At 31.1% G+C, this 23,614-nt stretch overlaps 1 protein-coding gene and 1 long non-coding RNA gene across 2 annotated transcripts in view; one reads left to right on the top strand and one right to left on the bottom strand.

The window, feature by feature from the left end:
• The window catches only part of LOC127717574 (immunoglobulin superfamily member 10-like), a 33,334-nt gene extending 15,631 nt beyond the window's left edge, over positions 1-17,703 (bottom strand). Inside the window, exons 1-4 of the mRNA XM_052223271.1 lie at positions 17,596-17,703; positions 13,848-13,877; positions 2,561-2,866; positions 390-695 (exon numbers count right to left, since the gene is read on the bottom strand). Of these exons, the coding sequence (XP_052079231.1) occupies positions 390-695; positions 2,561-2,866; positions 13,848-13,877; positions 17,596-17,644 (691 nt within the window). The 5' untranslated portion in view covers positions 17,645-17,703. The remainder of the gene's footprint in view (positions 1-389; positions 696-2,560; positions 2,867-13,847; positions 13,878-17,595) is intronic.
• Positions 17,704-22,318: 4,615 nt separating this feature from the next.
• On the top strand, positions 22,319-23,404 carry LOC127717599 (uncharacterized). The gene is made up of 2 exons (XR_007989258.1): positions 22,319-22,618; positions 22,935-23,404. It is a non-coding gene; the product is annotated as an uncharacterized LOC127717599 (long non-coding RNA).
• Positions 23,405-23,614: the final 210 nt, after the last annotated feature.

Raw genomic sequence — 23,614 nt, 5'->3', positions numbered from 1 at the left:
ATAATGTTAAATATTACGTTTTTAATATGTTCATTTCATATGGTTAGGTCGTTAAAACTATATCACCATTATTCACTATTGAGATTAGGTTTTTGCACTACTAAGGAACCAAGTCGCTCAAGCAAAGTTGACATTAAAATGTTTTAGCAGTTTTGCTCAAATCCATTTTGGCTTTGATGTTCCAAAAAGTGTTTATGCATTTGCTTTCCCAGATACTTTATAGCTAATATTTGTCATGCGATAGACACTGGATAATCATTCTGTCCTTGAATATTAGGAACAAATTCTAAATTTTAAATCTGCCAAGAATTACTCACAATATTCCAATTTTTCCTAAAATCAAAAATCATTACAAAAGTTGAAGCCAACATATATTGATATATACTTACTAATAAATCTTAGAGCACAATATGAACTGGAACTTATTCCAACAGTATTTGCAGCAGAACACACATAGTTTCCATTATCAGAAGATTGGAAGTTCAGTACTGTTAAGGAAGGGTTCTGAGTGGTACCACCAGAATATTTGGCAATATTGCTTGTGTTTAATAATTGCAGTTGCTCAGAAGCAGTTGGTGTAAAATACCATATTATTGCTGAGGCTTCTGGTTCCCCGTATACGATACATGTGATTAATTGAGATTGTCCCTGGAGGACATCAGCATTAGCTGGAGACATAGCAACAGTTAGAAGATCTGAAAAGATTATGACATCATGCACAATATCAGCCATCTAAAAACGAAAGTATAACCAATAAAGGCAAAAGCTAACATTCTTCAAACTAGGATCTCCGTAGAGAAGATTTACTATCTAGAACAAAAATGGATACTTAAATGCATTACAGAAAAGCGTTAAAACCAAGAATTTAACAAAATGAAGTTTATTTTACAATTAAAATTTACCAACAGTCAGATACGCTATCAAAAATAAAGAAAAGATGCATAAGTCGTTAAACCTGTTGATTCAGGACACGTCGGAGTAACTTTTCAATTTTCTTATCAAAGTATGGTTGATAAATACTGTCACTTAAAACGCTCGCCTTTTGATAATCATATAGTTTTTAGTGAACAGAAGACTATTCACCACGGATATTGCAGAAATCATTAAATATGTATCTCAAAATCATTAAATATATATCTCACAGATAATATTGTTCCAAGTAAGTTATAATGTCCAAAGATAATAAATTCTCTGATGAATATATCTAATCTTCAATATAAAAGCACAGACTATTATTTAAAACTGGCATTAAATCTATTCCTTTACTGGCTCTAAATCAATGATTGAAACAGAATCTTCCATAATTATGATGTTAAATAATCTTGAAAGTTTTAAAATGTTGGAATAAAGATACTTTTTACACTATTTTATATTTAATTTTATTGTTCATCATCAAATCTTGTCTTTTAGACAACATAACCTGAAATTTGAAATGAATGCAATCAGCGAACAGTGACCAATTAAATGTTAATCATAATATATAGCATAATACATCAAAAGTTGTATAACCTATAACAACTTAAAGTTTTAAAATATATAACTACGTATAAAATAAACATATAAAAGCTCTCGAATGATATGTATTTATGTAGAACAAAAGTCAAACTCTTTATTAAACAAATACAATTTAATGCAAGCCCTAGTGAACACATATTTTATCTTAAAGATGTGTTCGACTTCTGTGTATTTTTTATAATGATTTTCATTGAAATATCTATCTATGATTGTACTACGACGACCCCCAGCATTTTACTTTTTTTTTGTAATTGATATTTGTGTTTATGTTTTTTAACCAAAATTATTTATTTGTTCATATTAGCAAAGTTCTAATGTAGTAAGTATTCAGATAATACTGTTATTAACCAATATAGAACTGTCTTCAGAAAAAACCTGTTACATCTTGTCAATCTCATTGATACTGTTTAAAGATTTATTTAATTACGAGATATAAAGTGAAATGGAGATAGGAAAATAATGCATATTAGGTAGAAGATAAAAAAAGATTGGAAATATCGAAAGGACATTAAAAATCAATAAATCTAAGAAAACCAACACCGTCATTGTAAAAATGCAGAACGGCCTAACAATTACATAAAAGCAGATAGATAACTGAAAAATTCCGCATCACGAGCTCCATCACACATCGGGGTGATTGTAGGTGATTCCAGGTTCTATATGATGAGTAAGCATTTCCTGCTCCACATGTGGCATCATGTCTAGCATAGCAGGAGCTTAATATTTGTTTATATACAATGTGTCGGTAATAAGAAAAAAAAACTTCCTTTAAGGGACACATAAGAATACCGTTCAAACAAAAACATTTTCGGATTTGAAGTAAACATATTTTACTAACAACCGCATATCTGCACGGAACCTTGTCATTGGCTTTCAACATGAAATGTATCTGATCATGAATACTATGGTCGACCACATTAGTCAAGCATTTTATGCAATTAGGGATAAATTGTTTACTTATTGAATAATCAGATTTTACCACATTAACTTTTCGTCCAAAAATAGAGTGTATTTACTCTGTCAACTACACCTTACTAGAACTGACCTCCATGGACAAAAAGCCTTGATCGTGTTTGAAATTGTAACCCTACACCAATTGTCGCTTGACAGAAATAATCCTGTTCATCCTGCACTACAATACTGTTGATAGTTAAATGCGTAGCATTGGGATACATTACTATGCTGTATTTGCGTCCACTAGATATTGTCGTTGTTGTACCACTAGTGATTGAACTTCTTGACCAAGACCATGATGTAGCCTGAGCTCCAGTTATAGTACACTGTATGGTGTATGACACATCTCCGTAAACAGCAGTTCCATCTAAGGGAATCACTTCTATTGATATATGACCTACAAAACAAACGCAACATGTAATATGAAAATATAAATAAGTTTATTAATTTTAAGTTTCCAAACCGTTTTTCATGAGTTAATTTCATTAGGAATGTGCACAGGAATGTGAAAACCAAACAGTTTGAAAGCAAAAAGGATGTATACGTACCATAACAAGTGAAAAGCTATTTAACCCAACGGGACTGAAAAATTACAGCCAAATACTTCCATTTCAATGACATTAAAACGAACCCGAAACGTACAAATGCAAATATTGATCAATGTCCATGTTCCTTCCGATTCATCACTGTCAACTTCATATTTGTCAACAATTCTTATCATACATGCAAATATATAATGTTCAATGTTGTGTTTATCTTTTTTATTTCAAATATTATTTGCACTGGGTCTTGGGAGAATATAAAAAAAGAAAATGCAGAAACAAGGCCAATCTGGAATAAAAGCAATGTATACGTATATGAAGAGCGGAAACTTTTCAAAACTTCAGCATTGAACAGTTTGTTCTCATAATTTCAACCGGAATAACAATCAGAGGCCCCGGATAGAAGTGCTTGTCTATCTACATATGTGAAAAACCGCTTATTACCTAGAAATAAAACGCATAATGAGCTACGAATCGACAACACGATGTGAGACGATTTGAAAAAAGCATGTAAAGGCCATTCGCCCCACATTAACAAGGTAATGACAAATTAGATTTTATATTCTTTTGGAGAATTTCTGTTAATTCATAGTGAATATACGCCTTTGCTTTTTTGTGACTGTGATTTATTCTAACGCTAGGCAGCACATTTGATTGTTTTAGCTTTTCAGACATTAGCATTTTACATAAACAATTATAATGTATTGTTCCTTCAGTTTAGTCACAGAAAACTTCACAAGATGTCATTGCGTCTGACATAGATCAGAAACCTCAGCAGTATTTTTTTTTTTTGGGGGGGGGGGGGGGGGATATCTTGACGTTTCCTTCCTTTTTGGGTTTTGTTTGCTATGCAATATTTTCAATACTTTCAGGTAATTGTATAAGCAAATTAGCCTTTACACAGTGCATTTATAATTTTGTGCTTTTTTTAGTTGCTTTTTCATGTCTTCATTTAACCTTTGTTCACATTTTACACATTAAAAACTCATGCAACTATACATACCTATTTATTGGGGATATCTCGATTGAAGAGACTCTCTTATTTTGGCAAATAAAATAACACAAAACATTTATAAAGATTTGCACTTTCTAAAATATATATAAACAGTCTATAGATACTTAGACACATTTTATGTTTTAAAAGTCAATATGCTTTAAACAAATTCTTATAACACAAACACTAATGATCTTTCAAAATGAGTGTTGCTTAGTCTCCTAGTTTTTTCAATGTATTAGTGTGTGGATAATTGTTTGTTTTTGTTAAATTGTGTTCCACTAATGAGCTCTGAATGTCCTCTTGGTTTCCTAAAATTCCGCCTTTCTTGTTTTAACTTACATATAAGAATTAACAAAACAACACACATTTTTTCTTACAGTCCTCTAATTGTGTTAACTTCCCATTTAAACGATACATCATACATCATTAGACCATATACCATTACACCACACACCATTACGCCATTACAACAAGTCCCTTTTCCCATTCCCATTTGAATCATACACGATTAGCATTATTCAAAAGTACCCCAAATTTGATGTGTTTGAGAGATTTACAAAATTTTGATTATGTTTTAAGAAACAAACTGAAATACAAAACAATAAAACGTTTCTTATGCGCCTCACCATCACCCGTACACCAAAAAGCATACATCATTACACCATAACTATTATACTTAAGAAAGTTTATACATTTCAAGAGCTTTAAGTAAAATAAAAAACATAGAGCACTGTATGATTATTATAAGCAGTATAGCTTAAATGTTGGTAAAGCAGAAACAAATTAGAATATGGGATTATTAAAACATATAAAACAATGTTGTTTATATAGAGGCTAATTAATAAGTATAAGTTAACATTTGAAATATTAGTATAAGCATGATGGGTATTCAGAAGCTGGTAAAAGAAACTTCACAACCTGTGTATCAATATGAGTTTTTACCTCCGTTTTGTGTTTGAACCCTTCGATATAACTAGAATATTCAAGTATTTAGAATTACGTTTATATTTTTTAAAAACTATTAGCCCTGTACAAAACTTTAAAATTTCCATCAGAAATTATGTGCATTCCTCGGATATATTTTTGGATTATCTTACGCAATTACGAACCATAACATATTCAAAAAAAGCTCTACATAAAACAAAACTGTTTTTTCACGTTAGAGGATACGAAAGAGAGAGAATTAATAAATTTGGTTTAAAGGGAGGTCGAACTAATAAGGTCTTTCCACTTTTCTGTGGAAAGACCTATTGGTTTTCTTCTGATTATTTTTTTTTTCTTCCGCCAAATTTTGTTCTTGCGATAAATTTTTGTTTCGCAAGATGTCGCTTAGATGTTTTGTATACGATATCGAACAGTTTATGCGCCTTTGAAATTGACCCTGCTTAACCGAATACTTTTCTTTGTAGGAGTTATCTCCCCGAACACTGTTTTCCTTGTGCGTGCATCTCCTCCGTAACCGTAAAAGAAAGCGACAAGTTTATTTTACATAATTGCTCGTTTTATCCTCAGGATGTTTTGTCCAGTTTTGACCGAAGCGATACGTAAACTCCATATGAGAGTTATTTCCCCTTCTGTATTTGACATAAGGGATATATAAATGTATAGCATGAATGGTAAGTGATAGAGACCTAAGGTATATTGATTTGAGTTTCTTTGATCATTTAAATGAAATTGAGGCCAAGGTCAAAGGTCAAGGTCATATTCTAAATGTTGACTTTTCCTTGTTATTTGATCTCCTCTGTCACTTTTAAAATTACAAATTGAAGAACAAGTGCAAAATGTTTGCCTAATTGTGATTAAGATTTGGTCTGAAACAATCCAATGACATCTTATAGGAGTTATTGTCCCTGAAATGATTCAATTTAAGGTTAATTGATTATTACTCCAACTTGGTACATAATAAAGCCATAGGGTCTTTTGCAAACTGTTGGTTGACATATGACCTTGAAAAAAGTAAACCGGAAGTGACCTTGAGTGAACCGGAAGTAGTATTTTTTGCACTTATTTCATGGAAAAGTACCTAGAAACCATATATTTTTTGAATGACCATAGGTCAACCTATCATTTGACACCAGAAGTGACATTTTATAAACCGGAAGTAGCATATTATCTTCCATATTACAGGCATAAGTATATACAAACAATATTTTTTTGGAATCAGTGTGAATAAAGCTATCATATGAGACCGGAAGTGACATTTTCTAAACCGGAAGTTGACAATTATCTCCCTTATTTCAGGCAAAAGTATATAGAAACCATTTATTTATTGAATCAGTTTGAAGAAATCTATACTTTGACGCTATTAATAACTTTTAGTAAACCAGAAGTAGCTTCCTATCAATTATTTAGAAAATTGATGTGGAAAGACCTTCAATTGTTCTTTGAACAATTGGTTTATAATTTTTTTTTCCCGCCTAATTTCCTTCTTGCGATAAATATTTGTTTCGCAATATGTCGCTTAGATATTTCTCATATCGCATTGTATAGTTTATGCGCTTTTAAATTTCACCCTGCTAAGCCAAACAATTATCTCAGTAAGAGTTATCTCCCTATTCACTGTTTATCAAGTGTGTTCATCTCCTTCGTAACAAAAAAAGATACCGACAAAATTCTTTTTCTTAATTGTTCGTTACATCTCAGGAATTTTTGGCTAATTTGGATCGAAGCGATTCGATGAAATTTTATAGGAGTTATCTACCTTTACCAAAAAAATTTGTCGGTATGTTTTTTTCACTCATAAACCGTTAACCGTATAACCCTGGAATCTTTTTATTTGAGGCCCCTAGGTCCTAACTTAGAAAATGAGGTCACGGTCAAAGGTCAAGGTCAAGTTCTCAATTTTGACTTTTCCTTGTTTTTGCATTTTCTCCAACACTTTTAAAGATATATATAAAAGAACAAGTGCAAAATGTTTGCTTTATTGTAATAAAGATATGTTATATTTGGTCTGAAACAATCTAATGACATCTTATTGGAGTTAGTGCCCCTGAAATGTCTAATTATAAGGTTAATTGATCATTACTTCAACTTGGTTCATTATAAAGCCATATGACCTTTTATAAAAGGTTGGGTGATATATGACCTTGAAAAATGACAACCGGAAGTGACCTTTAGAAAACCGGAAGTAGCCATTTTTGCACTTTTTTCATGGAAAAGTACTCGGAATCCATATATTATGTAATTTAAATACATAAACTTATTACCAAAGACTAGAAGTGTTTTTAGATAAACCGGAAGTGGCCAATTATCTCCTGGTTTACAGGCAAAAGTATATATAACTATATATTTTTGGAATAAGTGTGAAAGAAGCTTTCATATGAGATCGGAAGTGATATTTACTTCACCGGAAGTAGCACATTATCTCCCTTATTTCACTCAAAAGTATATAGAAACCACTTATTTATCGCATCAGAATGAAGAAACTTATGATTGGATGCCAATTTTAACTTTGAGTAAACAGGAACTAGCTTCTTTTCAATAACTTTGAAAAGTAATGTGGAAAGACCTTCAATTGTTCTCTGAACAATTGGTTTTTAATTTTCACTGTTTTTGTTTCATTCACAGGATCGAAATCTGAGTCTATATGTTAAAGACTAATATTGACGTCCGGACTCAAATGATGTCCGTTTCTGAAATCGCAGTTCAATATGACGTCGTAATAAAAGAAAATTTTCGGCTGATTATTGGCCTCCTCGAAGTCCTGTTTTGTTCCAAAATCAGCGTAAAATTCTTGGCCAATCTCTAATTATCGCCTTTCCTACTAAACTACAATCACATAGTTGTTGTATGAATTTAATAATGCCGTCCATCATTTACTATTTTCCATTTCAACCTTTTTCTACAGAAGTTCTGCTGATACATAGTGTTTATTTGTTCGTAGTTGTCATAAATATTAGGTCCTTTCTCGGAAAAAAAATATTTGAATATAAGTCAGTTGCGTTTAAAATTGTATTTGAACTTTTCATTTTGCCATTTGATTGTGGACTTTCCTTTTTGAATTTTCCTCGGAGTTCAGTATTTTTGTGATTTTACTTTTTAATTCATTAACCGCTCTTGCAAATGTCCCTTGATAAATATGTGTCAATTAATAAATATAAAAAAGCTTTGCTGAGTCGCTATTGTCGGATGTTTTGATAATGCTGTAGGGTATGACACAAAAACATTTGAAGATTTAAATTTCGAAAGCACGAAAATTGTTCCAAGATCCTTTATACTTTATGATACGACCCCGAACCTACCAACGACTATTTGGTATACATACGCGTAGACAAAAATATTATTTAAAAGCAAAATAAAAAGAAAATTCAAATAAAAGAAAAGAAAAACGTTCCGATTGGTATGTATTTCTTTCAAATTCGAAATAATTACCTCCCATTTTGCTATGTGTTATATTTGAGCCGTAGAAGTCAGTATAGCATCTGAAGAATAAATTGGAACAATTTTTAAAATAAACAACCTTTGAGGACAAGACAAATGCATTTAGATATATTGTAAATCAGCTGCACTTCAGATATGAAGCTCTTTGTTGGTATAATTGAATACGACAACGTTGCAAACATTCGTGATTGTATTTAGAACAATAACAGTTCAAGTGTGTTGCACACTTTAATTATTTATCAAGAAGAGTTACCTTACATCATGTGTATAAGACTTATACACAATTCCTATTTGTTCAAATCTAAATTGCTGCTCAAGTTAAAACCAATGTCTTTATGACATTTGCTATGAAGATCATCTGAATTGCCTTCATTTTGAAAAGGCCAGGGTTCCTTGGTTATGAAGCTCTTTGTTGGTATAATTGAATACGACAACGTTGCAAAAATTCGTGATTGTATTAAGAACAATAACAGTTCAAGTGTGTTGCATACTTTAATTATTTATCAAGAAGAGTTACCTTACATCATGTGTATAAGACTAATACACAATTCCTATTTGTTTGAATATAAATTGCTGCTTAAGTTAAAACCAATGTCTTTATGACATTTGTTATGAAGATCATCTGAATTGCCTTCAGTTTGAAAAGGCCAGTGTTCCTTGGTTTTTTACAAAATGCATATTTAAAATTAATATGCTTACAAAATAACCTCAAGTGAAGTCATCAGAATAAACAAACCGATAAGTGTAATATGACCCATATATCAACTTATCGTATAAAGATAGACAATATTTGTGAAATTTAAAAGATAGAAAGTAAAAAATAAAAACCGTTTACTTTTCATTAAATATAATTTTGAATTTCTTTCAATTATTTGACAGAGATATACGTTATTCAAATTTGTATTTGTATTCGACGAGGTTCAAGCTAAACATACTAACTTTGACACATTCCCCATTTCAATTCTCAATTTTAACTTCCGCAATTCTAAAGCATTATGTTTTCTCTGTGTACGTCATATAATTTCAGTATGTGAATATTTTTGCAATGCACTTTAATGCAAACAATAATCCGGAACACATAAATCTTTGGCCAGCTAGTAGATCGACCATGTACAATAAGCAATAATTGAAGTTATATAAAGAAAAATAAATTAACAGTTGACATTTTTATACATTTGAGATACAGAAAAAAGGGGATAACAACTGTTTTATTCCTGACTTGGTACAGGCATTTTGCGACGAAAATGGTCGGCATACATACATTATTACGGTGGACTCGGATTTCTTTTAAACTGAGTTTTACTGTGCGTATTGCTGTGTGTTTGTTTATTCTTCATTGGCTAGAGGTATAGGGGAGGGTTGAGATCACATAAAGCATGTTTAATCCCGCGGCATTTTTTCGCCTGTCCCAAGTCAGGAGCCTCTGGCCTTTGTAAGTCTTGTCTGTTTTTTTTTTTTAATTTTAGTTCACTTATATGTTTTGGAGTGTGACGTCCATTGTCACTGAACTAGTACACATTTTTGTTTAGGGACCAGCTGAAACCCGCCTCACTCCGGATGCGGGATTTTCTCGCTGTGTTGAAGACCCATTGGTGGCCTTGAGCTGTTTTCTGTTCCTTGGTCGGGTTGTTGTTCCTTTGACACATTGCCCATGTCCATTCTCAAATTTATAACAAGACATAAGTAAAACATATGACGTTTAAATTTATTATATTATGCGACTTACAATGAATAATGGTATACAAGTCTTCGATGTCAATATACAGTAAATGATACTTTCTTAGGATTACATTGGAGAACATTAGATATACAATCATATTTTTGATTAATTCCATTAATTCCCCCCCACTGTCGACAAATGCCTCGTGTTCATATTTAGAAAGATATAAACATTCTTCTATTTCCAAACGTCTGTTCATAAATTTAAATGCATTCACTGATAACAACAGTCAGTGTAAGTGTGTGATATTTTCATAGTTTATCTAATACCATCAAGGAGAATACAATAATTTAAAATTGAGCTATCAAAATTCGAAACACCACTAATAACATAGGTTTTATTCATAAACTATTATAAACTATTCTTACTCCAAAAAATAATACCACCAGATTGAACATTCTCTTCAAAATTGATTTTTTTTATATCAGTGCACTCAAACAAATTAAAATTCTTTAGTTTCTACATCTTTACAACTGGCATATTCATTAGTGTTCGTAAATTCATATTTATGAAGCAGATAATTATGAAATGATATTCAATGTAAGATTGTAAACTTATAGTTTACTAGCTTTAGTACATTAAAAATCAAAGAAGTAGATATATTCCCCAATTTCCATCAAAAATGTCTTCTTGCGATTGTTGAATAATGGTCAAAAATACTTGTTTGTTAGCGTCTTAAACGGCATTACTGAGATGGTCCCTTCCACAGTTGGAGTAAAAAAAGGCTGTATTTTAATCCCTACCTTATTTTCTTTTTATATAAATGACTTAACCTCCATTTTTGATAACTCATGTGATACTGTAACATTACATGATATAAAATTATTGCAATTTCGAAAATGTTGCATACGAATAATATATTCAAAGTTGAGTTTTTCATTCGTGTGACACCTATCCCTCTGGATCTTTAGTAGCAATAAGAAAATACTCGTTACAATTTCTGACTTTGTTGCTATGCGTTTAATATTATCGAGACTCTTTGGTAGAAAGAAGGGGGCAAATGAAACATTTTAATATTATTCTTATTATATTTGAAAAGAAATATCTTACATAAATTATTATACTAAAATGTGTTGTTTTACGACTTGTATGCCTCCATCATGATTGGCATTTCAAACATGTTTTACGAGGCCATGATTCCGGACTGTGGTTATTTAAACAAATCTACAATGCAAATATTAAACTTAATTTTAAATAAAAATTGGTATCATTGGTTTTAGGTTGAAAAGGTTAAAAAGTAGACCGTAAACTAATGATCAGAACAACAGTTTGCTTTTAAATTTAAAAGTCTAGATTTTAGGGGGATGCGCGTATGAAACAGTGGATGGCATTAACACCGTTTTGGTCGAAAATATGTAATTATTTATATTCGGTTTTAGCAATTTTTATTTGTAAATACGTACATACCATGTATCAGGATTAAGTGAAATACTTCAATCAATGAGATTTTCATATTTACTTCAGCAGGAAGTATATTTTCACAAATCACTTAGATTTTAATCGACGATGTGTACCGGGTTAACCAGTTCAATAAAAGATCCTGTTGAAATAAAATCTTTAAATATCACATTTTCGAGACACAACGAACGACATTATTAAACGTTATTGTTCGCCAAGTAAATGAGTGGGGATAATGTTGTGTTCATCTTATTAACCGCTAACTACTGGTGATTAAACTCTTTGACCAAGACAAAGCTGTAGCCTGAGTTCAAGTTATAGAACACTGTATAGTGTATGATATATCTCCGTAAACAACAGTTCCATCTAAGGAATTCACTTTTAAAGATATCTGACCTACAAAATAAATAAAACATGTAATTTGATTATATAACTTTATAAATTTTATGTTTCCAAATCGTTTTTCTTGATTTAATTTCATTAAGTGTGCAAACCCAAAAATTTGAAAGAACACAGGATGTATACGTACCATTGCAATAGTAAAGCTATATAACCCAACTTCATATTTGTTTACAATTCTTTTCGTACATGTATATATTTAATGTTAATGTTAATGTTAATGTGATTATGATTTTTTTATTTCAAATATTATTTGCACTGGGTCTTGGGAGAATATAAAAAAAGAAAATGCTGAAACAAAGCCAATCTGGAATAAAGGCAATATATACGTATATGAGGAGCGGAAACTTCAGCGTTGAACAACGTGTTCTCTTAATTACAACCGGGATAACAATCAGAGGCCCCAGATAGAAGTGATTGTCCATCTACATATGTGAAACATGACTGATCACCTCGAAATAAAACGCATAATGAACTATGATTCGACAACACGATGTGAGACGATTTGAAAAAAGCATGCAAAGGCCATTCGCCCCTTACTAACATTCTTTTGAAAAATTTCTGTCAATTCATAGTGAATACCCGCATTTGCTTTTTTATGACTGTGATTTATTCTAAATCAAGACAGCACCTTTGTTTGTTTTAGCTTTTCAGACATTTGCATTTTGCAAAAACAATTATATCTGATTGTTCTTTCAGTTTAGTCCCATAAAACTTCACAAGATGTCATTGTGTCTGTCATAGATCAGGAACCTCATCAGTAGTTGTCTTTGGTGACATCCTGGCGTTTTCTTCCTTTTAGGGTCTTGTTTGCTATGCTTTATATTCAATTCTGTCAGGTAATCTCACCAACCAATAGCCTATATATTTATGATTATCTGTGTAGTTTTTAAGTTGTTGTTTCATTTAACTTTTTTCTACGTCTCCTTTTATTCATACATTAATAGTTCAACTATATATGCATAATAAGTGCGGTTATCTCGATTGAAGTGACTTTCAAAAAAAGCAAATAAAATAACACAAATAACAGCATTATAAAGATTTGCCCTTTCTTAAAAATATCCATGAAAAGCAGTTATTTAATACATAGACACATTTAATCTTAGGTCAACATGGTTTAAATAAATTTGTATTACACAAACACTAATGAACTTTCTACTATTAATGTTAATTAGTCTTTTAGTTTTCTATGTAGTGGTTTGTGAAATGTTGTTTTATTTTCGTCGGTTTTCGTCGTTTCGTCTTTCGTCTAATAAGTTTTGAATGTCCCCTTGGTATCTTAAAATTCCTCATTTTTTAACTAACCTACATGAGATAACAAAACAAAACTACAAGGAAGAACAAAACTAAACTACAAGAGATAGCAAAACAACACTCATGTTTTACAGTCATCGAATAGTGTTAACTTCCCACTTATACCATACACAATATATCTTTAGACCATACACTAGTACATCATTCACCTTTACGCCATTGCAACATTGCCCTTTACCCATTTCGATTTGAATCCACAATCTTATGTACTTGAGGGATTTAAAAAGTGTCAATGCATGTTTTAAGGAACAAACTGAAAAACAAAACAATGAATTTTTTGTATGCACCACACTATTTCTCATACACTAAAAATCGTACACAATTACACCATACCCATTACATTTAAGAAAGTTTATATATTTCAAGTAAGTAAAATAAAAAAAAACATGGAGCACTGTGATTTATGGATGATTAATAGTGTAACTTAAATGTTGTAAAAGCAGACAAAACTAAAATATGGTGTTGATAATATATGTATATATAGCAATATTGTTAGTATAAAGGCTAATTAATATAAGTAAACGTTCGCAATATTAGTATAAGCATAATGGTTATTCAGGAGGTGGTACAAATTACCTTCAATTGAATTGCGAAGCTTCATAACATGTGTACAAACATGAGTGCTTACCTCCGTTTTGTGTTCGAACCTTCGATATAACTAAAATATTCGAGTATTTAGAATTATATTCATATTCTTTAAAAACTATTAACCATGTAAATATGGTCTTGACACTGTACAAAACTTTTAAAGTTTCAATAGAAACTAAACGCATTCTTTGTTTATATTTTTAGATATACCTTACACAATAATGAAACATAAATTATTCATAAAAAAGTTCAACATAAAACAAAACATGTTTTTTTTCACGCTATAGGATATACAACGAAGAATTAATATATTTGTTTTTAAAGAAGGTAAAACTGATTTTAGGTTTTTTGTTTCACTCACAAGGTCGTTATCTGAAAAATGTACTTAAATTTGAATTCTAAAGAATCTATATGTTAAGACTAATATCGACGTCCGTTCCCAAATTGACAGCCATTCCTAAAATAGGAGTTTAATATGACGTCATAATAAAAGAATATTTGACGGCCGATTCTTGGCCTCCTCGACGTCCTGTTTTGTTTCAAAATCAGTGTACAATTCTTGGCCAATCTCTCTAATCGTCCCCTTCCTAGGCTACATTCACATAGTTGTGATATGAATTTATTATGGTGGTCATCATTAATTATTTTCCATTTCAACCTTATTGTTTCTACAAACGTTTTAATGATACATAGTGTTTAAAAGTTCGTAGTTGTCATAAATATTAGGTCCTTTGTCGGTAAGAGAAGAAACCTAATGGAATATGTTAGTAAACTTCATCAGTCGCATTTAATTCAATGACTACTCCTGCAAATGTACTTTTTAAGATATGTGCAAAGTCAATTATTGAATATCAAACAGCTTTGTTTAAGTCGCTATTGTCGGCTGTATTGATGATGCTGTAGGGTATAACACAAAAACATTTGAACATTTAAATTTCGAAAGCAGGAAAATTGTTCCAATATCCTTCAGTCTTCACAGTACGACCTCAAACCAACCAAAGAGTGATCGGTATACATACATGTAGATAAACATATAATTTAAAAGCAATATAGAAATAAAATGCAAATAAAAGAATCACGTCCCGACCGGTGTGATTTTTTTTGAAATTCGAAATAATTACTTCTCTTTGTGCTATGTGTTATATTTGAGCCATAGAATTCAGCATAAAGCTTAATGCTAAATTGAACAATATTTATAATAACCAACCTTTAAGGACAAGAAAAATATATTTCGATATATTTGCACCTCAAATATGAAGCTCTTTCTGGGGATAATTGAATAAAACAACATTGACAAAATGCGTGATTGTCATTTAGAACAATAACAGGTTAAAAGTAAAAAAAATACCCAACTCCAAGGAAAATTCAAAACGCACAGTCCCTTATCAAATGGCAAAATCAAATGCTCAAACACAGCAAACGAATGGAAAACATCTGTCATATTCTTGACTTGGTACAGGCAAATCCTTATGTAGAAAATGGTTGATTAAACCTGGTTGTATAGCTAGCTAAACCTCTCACTTGTATGACAGTCGCATAAATTCTATTATATTGACAGCAATGTTTGAACAAAACAAACAGACATACTAGATAAATATTGTTGTGTACACTTTAATTGTTTATCAAGACGAGTTACTTTATATTATGTTTATATGACTAATATACAGTTCCTATGACTATCCTTTTTATTCAAATCTAAATTGCTGCTTCACTTTAAACCAATGTCTTTATAACAATTGTTATGAAGATCATCTGAATTAGCTTCATTTTGTATTAGGCCAGTGTTCCTTAGTTATGTACAACATGCATATTTTTAATTAATATGCTTACAAAATAATCTCAGGTGAAGTCATCAAAATAAAAAAACCGATATGTGTAATGAGCCATTTGTTAACTGATCGTATAAAGCAAGACAGTATTTGTGAAATTTAACAGATAGAAAGTAATAAATAAAATTCATTAATTTTTATTAAATATTATTTTGAATTTCTTTCAATTATTTGACAGAGATATGCGTTATTTCAATTTGCATTTGTATTCTACGAGGTTCAAGGTGAAACTACTATTTTCCGCGATTCTGAAGCATTATGTTTTCTCTGTGTACGTCAAATAATTTCAGTATGTGAACATTTTTGTATTGTTATCCTACACTTCAATGCAAACAATAATCCGACACACATATATCTTTGGCAAGCTAGTATATTGACCATGTACATTTAGCAATAATTGAAGTTATATATAGAAAAATAAATTAACAGTTGACATTCATATATATTTTGAGAATCCGAAAAGAGTGTAAAGCAACTGTCATATTCTTGAATTGGTACAGGCATTTTCCGAAGAAAGTTGTGGGCATACATACATTTTTTACAAGACATAAGTAGAATATAAGTGACGTTTTAATTTATTATGCGACTTGCAACAAACAATGATATGCAATTCTTCGATGCCAATATACAGTAAATGATCCTTTAAACTTTAGAGAACATTAAATATGCAATCATATTTTCAATTAATTCCATAAATTCCCCCCAACTGTCGACAAAAGACTCGTGTTTATATTTAGAAAGATATAAATATTCTCTATTTTCAAACGTCTGTTCATAAATTTAAATGCATAATCTGATAACAACAGTTAGTGTAAGTGTGTGATGTTTTCATAGTTTATGTAATACCTTTCAATAATTTGAAAACAAGCTATCAAAATTCGAAACACCACTAATAACATAAGTTTTAATCAAAACTATTCTTACTCCAAGAAAGAATACTTTGAAATTGTTTTTTTTTCCGTGAACTCAAACAACTAATATTCTACATTGTTTACATATCTACAACTGGTATATTCATTATTGTCCGTAAATTATTATTTATGAAGCAGATTAACGAAAAAGTAAAATAACAAAACTATCGAACTTCAAGGAAAATTAAAAGCTCAAACACATCAAACGAACGAAAAAAAAACCTATCATATTCACCGACTTGGTACAGGCATTTCTTAAAATAGATAATGGTGGATTAAAACTGGTTTTATAGCTAGCTAAACCTCGTACTTGTATGAAAAACTATTATGTGTTAGATTGTTAACTTATAGTTGAATATCTTTAGTACATTTAAAAGTAAAGGAATGAATATTTTCCCATTTTCCATTAATAATGTCTTCTTGCGATTGTTGAACAATTGGCGAATTGAATAATCGGATTTCAGAAATGTTGAATACAATTATGTAATCAATGTTTAAAATGTGACTTTTTGATTCGTGTGGCATCTATTCAGTCGCATTTTAGCAATAATAAAATTTTCGTTACAATTTCTGAATAGAAAATAGCTGATTTTATTCTGTGTTGCTATACGATTAATATTATCGAGAACCTTGGGTAGAAAGAAGGGGGATGTGAGACATTTTATTATATTTGAAAAGAAATGTCTTACATAAATTATTATACTACAATTTGTTTTTTTACGACTTGTATGCCTCCATCATGATTGGCATTTCGAACATGTTTTACGAGGCCATGATTCAGGACTATGGTTATTTAAAACAAATCTACAATGCAAATATTAAATTTAGTTTTAAATAAAAATTGGTATCATTGGTTTTAGGTTGAAAAGGTTAAATTGTAGATCGTAAACTAATGATCAGAACAACAGTTTGCTTTTAAATTTAAAAGTCTAGATTTTACGGGGGATGCGCGTATGAAACAGTGGATGGCATTAACACTGTTTTGGTCGAAAAAATGTAATTATTTATATTCGGTTTTAGTAATTTTTCCTTGTAAATAAGTACATACCATGTATCAGGATCAAGTGAAATACTTCCATCAAAAATGAGATTTCCATATTTACTTCATAAGGAAGTTTATTTCACAAATCACTTAAATTTTAATCGACGATGCGTATCGGGTTAACCAATTAAATGAAAGATCCTGTGTGAATAAGAACTTTAAATACCACTATTTCGAGACACAACAACATTATTGAGCGTAATTATACTCCAAGTAAATGGGATGAGACAATATTGCATTCATCTTATTAGGAATGTTCACTACTCTGTTTCAAAATAGCAAGATTTTTAAAAGACTGTTATGAATTGATGCTATATGAATATCTGAACTTTAAAAGCAAACAAGAAAAGGTCTGTGTCCTTGTTTTTAAGATATAATCAATTGCAGATTTGGTGGGAAATGATTCTCTCTAGATTTTTTTGATAAATTCAACATTTGCACCTTTTTTCCTTCAAAATAATGCAAAACTAACAAGGATTTCAAATTTTTCAAAAATGACTTTTTAAACTATATGTAATAGAAGTATTAAAAGAAAAGTAGGTGTAAGCGGGTAAAATTTGTATCGTCACAACGTGGAAAAAACTTGAGGATTCCGTAATCGTCCTTTCGTTCGTCTGTTAAATATTTCCGTCGCACTCAAGTGCAACGAACAGTATGGCTTCATCTTTTGTTAGCAGTTTGACAGGGATAAGGGGTAACATGTACGTGGAACACTTTTCGGATCAGTCATTCAACTACTTCATGACAGATTATACATAATTTATGAGCAAACAATATCTCAAAAAAGAATAAGAAATTTATATTGTCTTCTCCTTAAATACAAGTTCAATGATAACAATTTATTAGCATGCAAATATTTCAATAAATTATAACATAATTCACCCGTCTGGTTTATGTGACATATAAACAAACGAGATAGAGAGATAAAGTAAATAAAGTATCCAGCGGGTGCGGGGTTTTCTCGCTGTGTTGAAGACTCATTGGTGGCCTTGGATTGTTTTCTGCTCTTTGGTCGGGTTGTTCCTTATTTCCATTCTCTATTTTATCCTCGATGAAGATTCGATGAACGGCGATTATCTCTATATACACTAAGTCAAAATGTCCAAGTTGGGAAAAGAAAAAAGTGGGAAAATTACTGTTTGTCGACTATATTGGTACCTGAAGATATAAAACTGAAATAAACATGTCAGCAGTTCAGTTAAGACATTGATACATCGTACTGGTCAACCAAATTCGTGATGGTGATCGTTTATTTTATGCAGGGACAATATCAGTCGTTCTTCCTCTTAACTCTGTTGGATAAGTTTTTTTGTTAGGAGTACATCCCGGTTCATGAAGTCGGTATAGTGTGAACATGCAAGAGCGTAAAGTATTAACTGAGATGTATAAACGTCATACAATGCAATTGAGCGCTGGGTATGTTACTGCTGATAAATGGAAAGTTGAATTCATCACGTTTTCATAAATTCTAGTTCGAGTCGTCCATCTCTGTCAAGTGCATTCGACTCCAATTTTAATGCACTTGGATTCTCCGGTTAATCCAGCATCCTGCAAAAAACAAAAAGAAATGACCGCCGGGAAAAAGCTTTTAGTGCTGAAAGTGGCATTATATACCAATCAATCAATCAATTAATCAATCGTCTTTCAACAAAAAAATTATTCTCAAATTCACTGAGATATATGAGCTGTAAGACCTCATTGAAATTTAGGTAATTGAGTTACATGAAATCTTGTCTTTTTGTATTTGGAATGTTCTGTACTAATTCGGCTTTTAATCAGAACAAAAACAAGTCGGTCAGTAGGATGCACAAGAGGTACTATTGAGATACCAACTGTCTGCTGGGATATCACTCAAAAATATTTCTTACTCCATGTCAACAACTCTAACTGCACTACAAACCAGTAAAAGTATGAAATGGCCTATATCTGTACTCGACCAGTCTGAATTGGTCTGAAATTTACTAGATATTACTCGATTATAGTTAACCATACTTAACATTCTGAACGTGTTCTCGACCTTTACTCGACCAGTACTTAACTATTTTATAAGTGTCTGAACCATTCTCGACCAAGTCTGAACCATGCATGACCTAGTCTGAACCTTACTCGGCCAAGTCTTAACCAACCTAGACCTATTTTTTGTTTTATTTATCTATTATATTTCATCAATTTAGGAACTGTTTTTAACAACAAACATTTCCCTTGGCTAGAAATTTGAACAACAATTTGAAATAAAAAATGTATTTAATATACATGATATAGCATTGAAACCAAAATTTAACAATAAACATAATATAATTATCAACACCTTAATTCGTCAACACCAGAACTTTCGACCATTATTCAAATATCTTAAAGGATATTCAAAAATGTTTTGAATGTTTCAGATATATTTTATGGTTACTGGAAAATTATCAACACTAACTTAAGCCTGGTATAGATTTGTGGTGTCAGTCATGTTTAGTTAATAACGCAGTGAACTTTTTTTATTTTATATAAAGCAACTTAATAAATTATAAAAATGACACCTTTGTTTTGTTACAAACCAAGTCCTAAATATAATAGAACTTCCATAGCAATTAATCCTTGATAAAACCTTTTAAAAAAGAATTATGTTCCAAAGTTACAGTAAAATTCAGGTTGATTAATTAGGTTTTGTCAAAATTAAAGACATGGCATACAAGAGGCACTTTAATAAGGTTTAATGACCTAAGTTTTGTTTTAAAAAAAAACACATGCAAAACAAGAAGCACCTTAATTAGGTTTTCATGTAAAAGAAAATCTGTGTGTTTTTTAAACATTAGACTCTGACTTTTGAATTAGATAATTTTACTATCTCGATTTGATAAATTTGATAATCATGTTAGGATGTAAAAAATCTGTTTTAATATATCTTTACTTCATTTTAGCTGTTGTCATGTCAGTTAAAAAGAAAGTTATTTAAACAGTTAAAATTTAAAAAAAAAGGAGAGGTTATTTAGTCAAGTATGGTTTAGACTGGTCGAGTATTGTACAGACCTTTGGTCGAGTATGGTTCATACTGGTCGAGTATTGTTCAGACCTCTGGTCGAGTATGGTTCAGACTGAAAAAAATAGGTCGAAAACTGGTCAAGTATTGGTCGAGTACAGGTCGGGAATGGGTTAAGAATGTTTCAGACTGGTCGAGACTTTTACTGGTTTGTTGTGCTGCCATCTCCTAAAAGCAGCGTGAATATGTTTGATTACATTTTCCATAAAAATCATATTAAAGGTTGATGATATTGCGCATGATACAGAAAATGAAAATCAAACATTAGAAACATTACTTCTATTTGATTCGATAATTGCGCATACATATTATAAATTAAAAAGACATAATGAATTTCCTCCCTTAGAACGTCGCTTTAATCTCTAAATTTTAAGCACACGGTTTAAATGATCGTTCAGGGCGAAATATTCCCCATTTCAAAGCTCCAACATACATTTTATACGAATTAAAGAAAATGTTGATATTATGTGAATGTTGTCCTTAAATATTATTTATGTTCAATTATGTTCATTTGTTTAAGGCTACACACTGTTGGAGGCAAAAAGAGAGAAAATGTAAAGTGAGTTATTTTAAAGGATACGTTTACATATTTATTACTTACGTCTTTTATGTAACTGTTTGAGATGTTGACTTGTAATTTTAAAGATAAATATGAATATACATATTAACTTTATTGATGCAGAGAGTGGCAGAAGATCCAGACACGTTTCTTATTTTGGAAATCGCATTTTCACCCTAAGATGTGTTTCTTGTGTATTGTTGTTTGGTTAAACATCAATGATTTAACTTTAAACTTAAGTTAATGGAATTGAAGTAAATAGACTTTAATTCAGTTATCGCTGGGGCCACTGACGCATTGTGTTTCATGTTTTAGATTTACCTAACATGAGTGACGTTATATTCTGTGACGTAATTTAGTCCTTTACAGAATTTCATCGCAGCAAGCAAGCTGTTTAAATTTCGTTGCGGTAAAATTGAAAAAATTGAAAAGTAGAATCTTGTAATGGTAAAGTAGTGTAAGTATTGCATGGTTATAACCTGCCTCATGCTTCTAATGTTTATTCGAAGTAATCTTAGAAAGAATTCATTTTATCGATCGTCATTTTTTAACCATTCCATCAGGAATGTCATTGCCACGTGGAGAGCACATGCAAAGACTGAAAGAGATTGGTCCCATTATTCGTTTTCATTTTAAAAAAAATATTTAATTTTTACAAATATGAGTAATTAGATGCAATATTGTCCTAAGATTTGCAGATTATAATAATGATTTCGTCATTGTATTCTACATCAAATTAGATGCATGTATAGTCTGCCTGATACCGATAGGTACTCATATATATATATGACGACGAGTTTAATTTTTTTTTTTATTTTTTAATATTACTTTTTGTCCATATCTTATTACTATTGAAATTGAGTATTGACAGATCGTCTAGTGCCTATGGTTTAGCTTAACAAATTGTATTTGCGCTGTAACACTAACAGACCATCCAGGTTAGTAACGTGTCTATAGTGTTTATGTGTTATGGGGCAGGCGTTATCTGATGAACTCCCGAATTATAATTAAATTTTCCTTAAAAGGGTATACATTGGGAATTTGTACCTAGATCTTTCATAGCACATATTGATATACAGCAAATATTCCATGAAAGGATATGAACGTACAAAGGTGCAAAGAGACGTATCCTTTGGGGCGAAAGGACCCAGGTTCGTAACCGGAAGTTCAACTTTCGATACAAATAAACAAAAATCTTGGAAATCTTGCACAGGGACCCTGCACGGAGTTACAAGCAGTAGCCAAAAATCGTCATGTCTAAATGTTAGATTGCTTGTGGAGATTAGCATACATATATCATTATATGTATATATCCTGCTATAAATTTTGCGTGTACCTACACACTTGTTACTGAAAACTGTCAGTGTCGAGTCTGTCAACATCAGTCATCACAGTGACATGTATAGTTGCTACTACTCTCTAGCCTAGACTAGGTCGATATGGTATGAGTAGTTCAGATAAATCACAAATTTAGACATAATGTCATCAACCGGCCACAGCTTGAATTATTGTAATAACATAATTATATACAAATATTACACTATGCCACTATCAACTGACTGTGGATTTAAGAATTAATAAATAATATATACTAATTTTAAATTATTTTTTTCTTAATTATTGTAACTATCATAAGACACAACTATGAGTATACATAATATTTTTATTGTTATTGTTTCTTTGTACAGTCATTTGATTTTGTTATGTCAATGCTATGTAGCATGGTGGAACTAATATTTACCTTTTGTTGAGTTGAAGCACATGTTGGGAAGATCAGTTAGAAAGCGAAAAGTGCGACCTTGCTTGGCTACAGAACACCACAAGGGTTGTAACAATTGGACCAGAGACATAGACAACAATCAGACAATGACGTGCACAGTTTTTACAGATAGGTCACCAGACTGGACTGGATTCACGACTCATCACGCCACTAACTCAACTCCTTTAGGTCACATACATTTGTACATCGGATCATCATCAGACGTCATTTATGCAAACCCCCAGAGCTCTGCATCAGTAGGTTCCATTTGATAATTTACCAGGTAATCGTCAGATTTACAAAAACAGTATATTACTTTTAAGTTAAATCCCTACGTGTACATGTGATTCTAACAAATAACAAACATATGTATAAAGATATAAGGCAACTTTTTTCCAATCTCATGGTTTAGATGTAGATTTGTGTAATGATTATTTCTCAGTTTCTAAACTTAAATCCACAAAATATTGCTGAATGTGTTATTTTTATATGGGATGCCGCATCATTCGTTAGAAATAAGAAACAATTCTTAGTTATAAGGTTACAATTATATATTATTATTATAATTATATATATATAAATATATTACATGTGAAACTTTTAAATTTTGTTTTGTATATTATCATATGATTTGTAACATATGATTTGTAATGCAGAACACTATTGACTAATATAATAT

Source organism: Mytilus californianus, unplaced genomic scaffold (assembly GCF_021869535.1).
Source record: "Mytilus californianus isolate M0D057914Y unplaced genomic scaffold, xbMytCali1.0.p SCAF_10, whole genome shotgun sequence".
NCBI classification, from domain to species: Eukaryota; Metazoa; Mollusca; class Bivalvia; order Mytilida; family Mytilidae; genus Mytilus; species Mytilus californianus.
The sequence above is the reverse complement of the archived record's forward strand: the minus strand, read 5'-3'. Positions and strand labels throughout refer to the sequence as shown.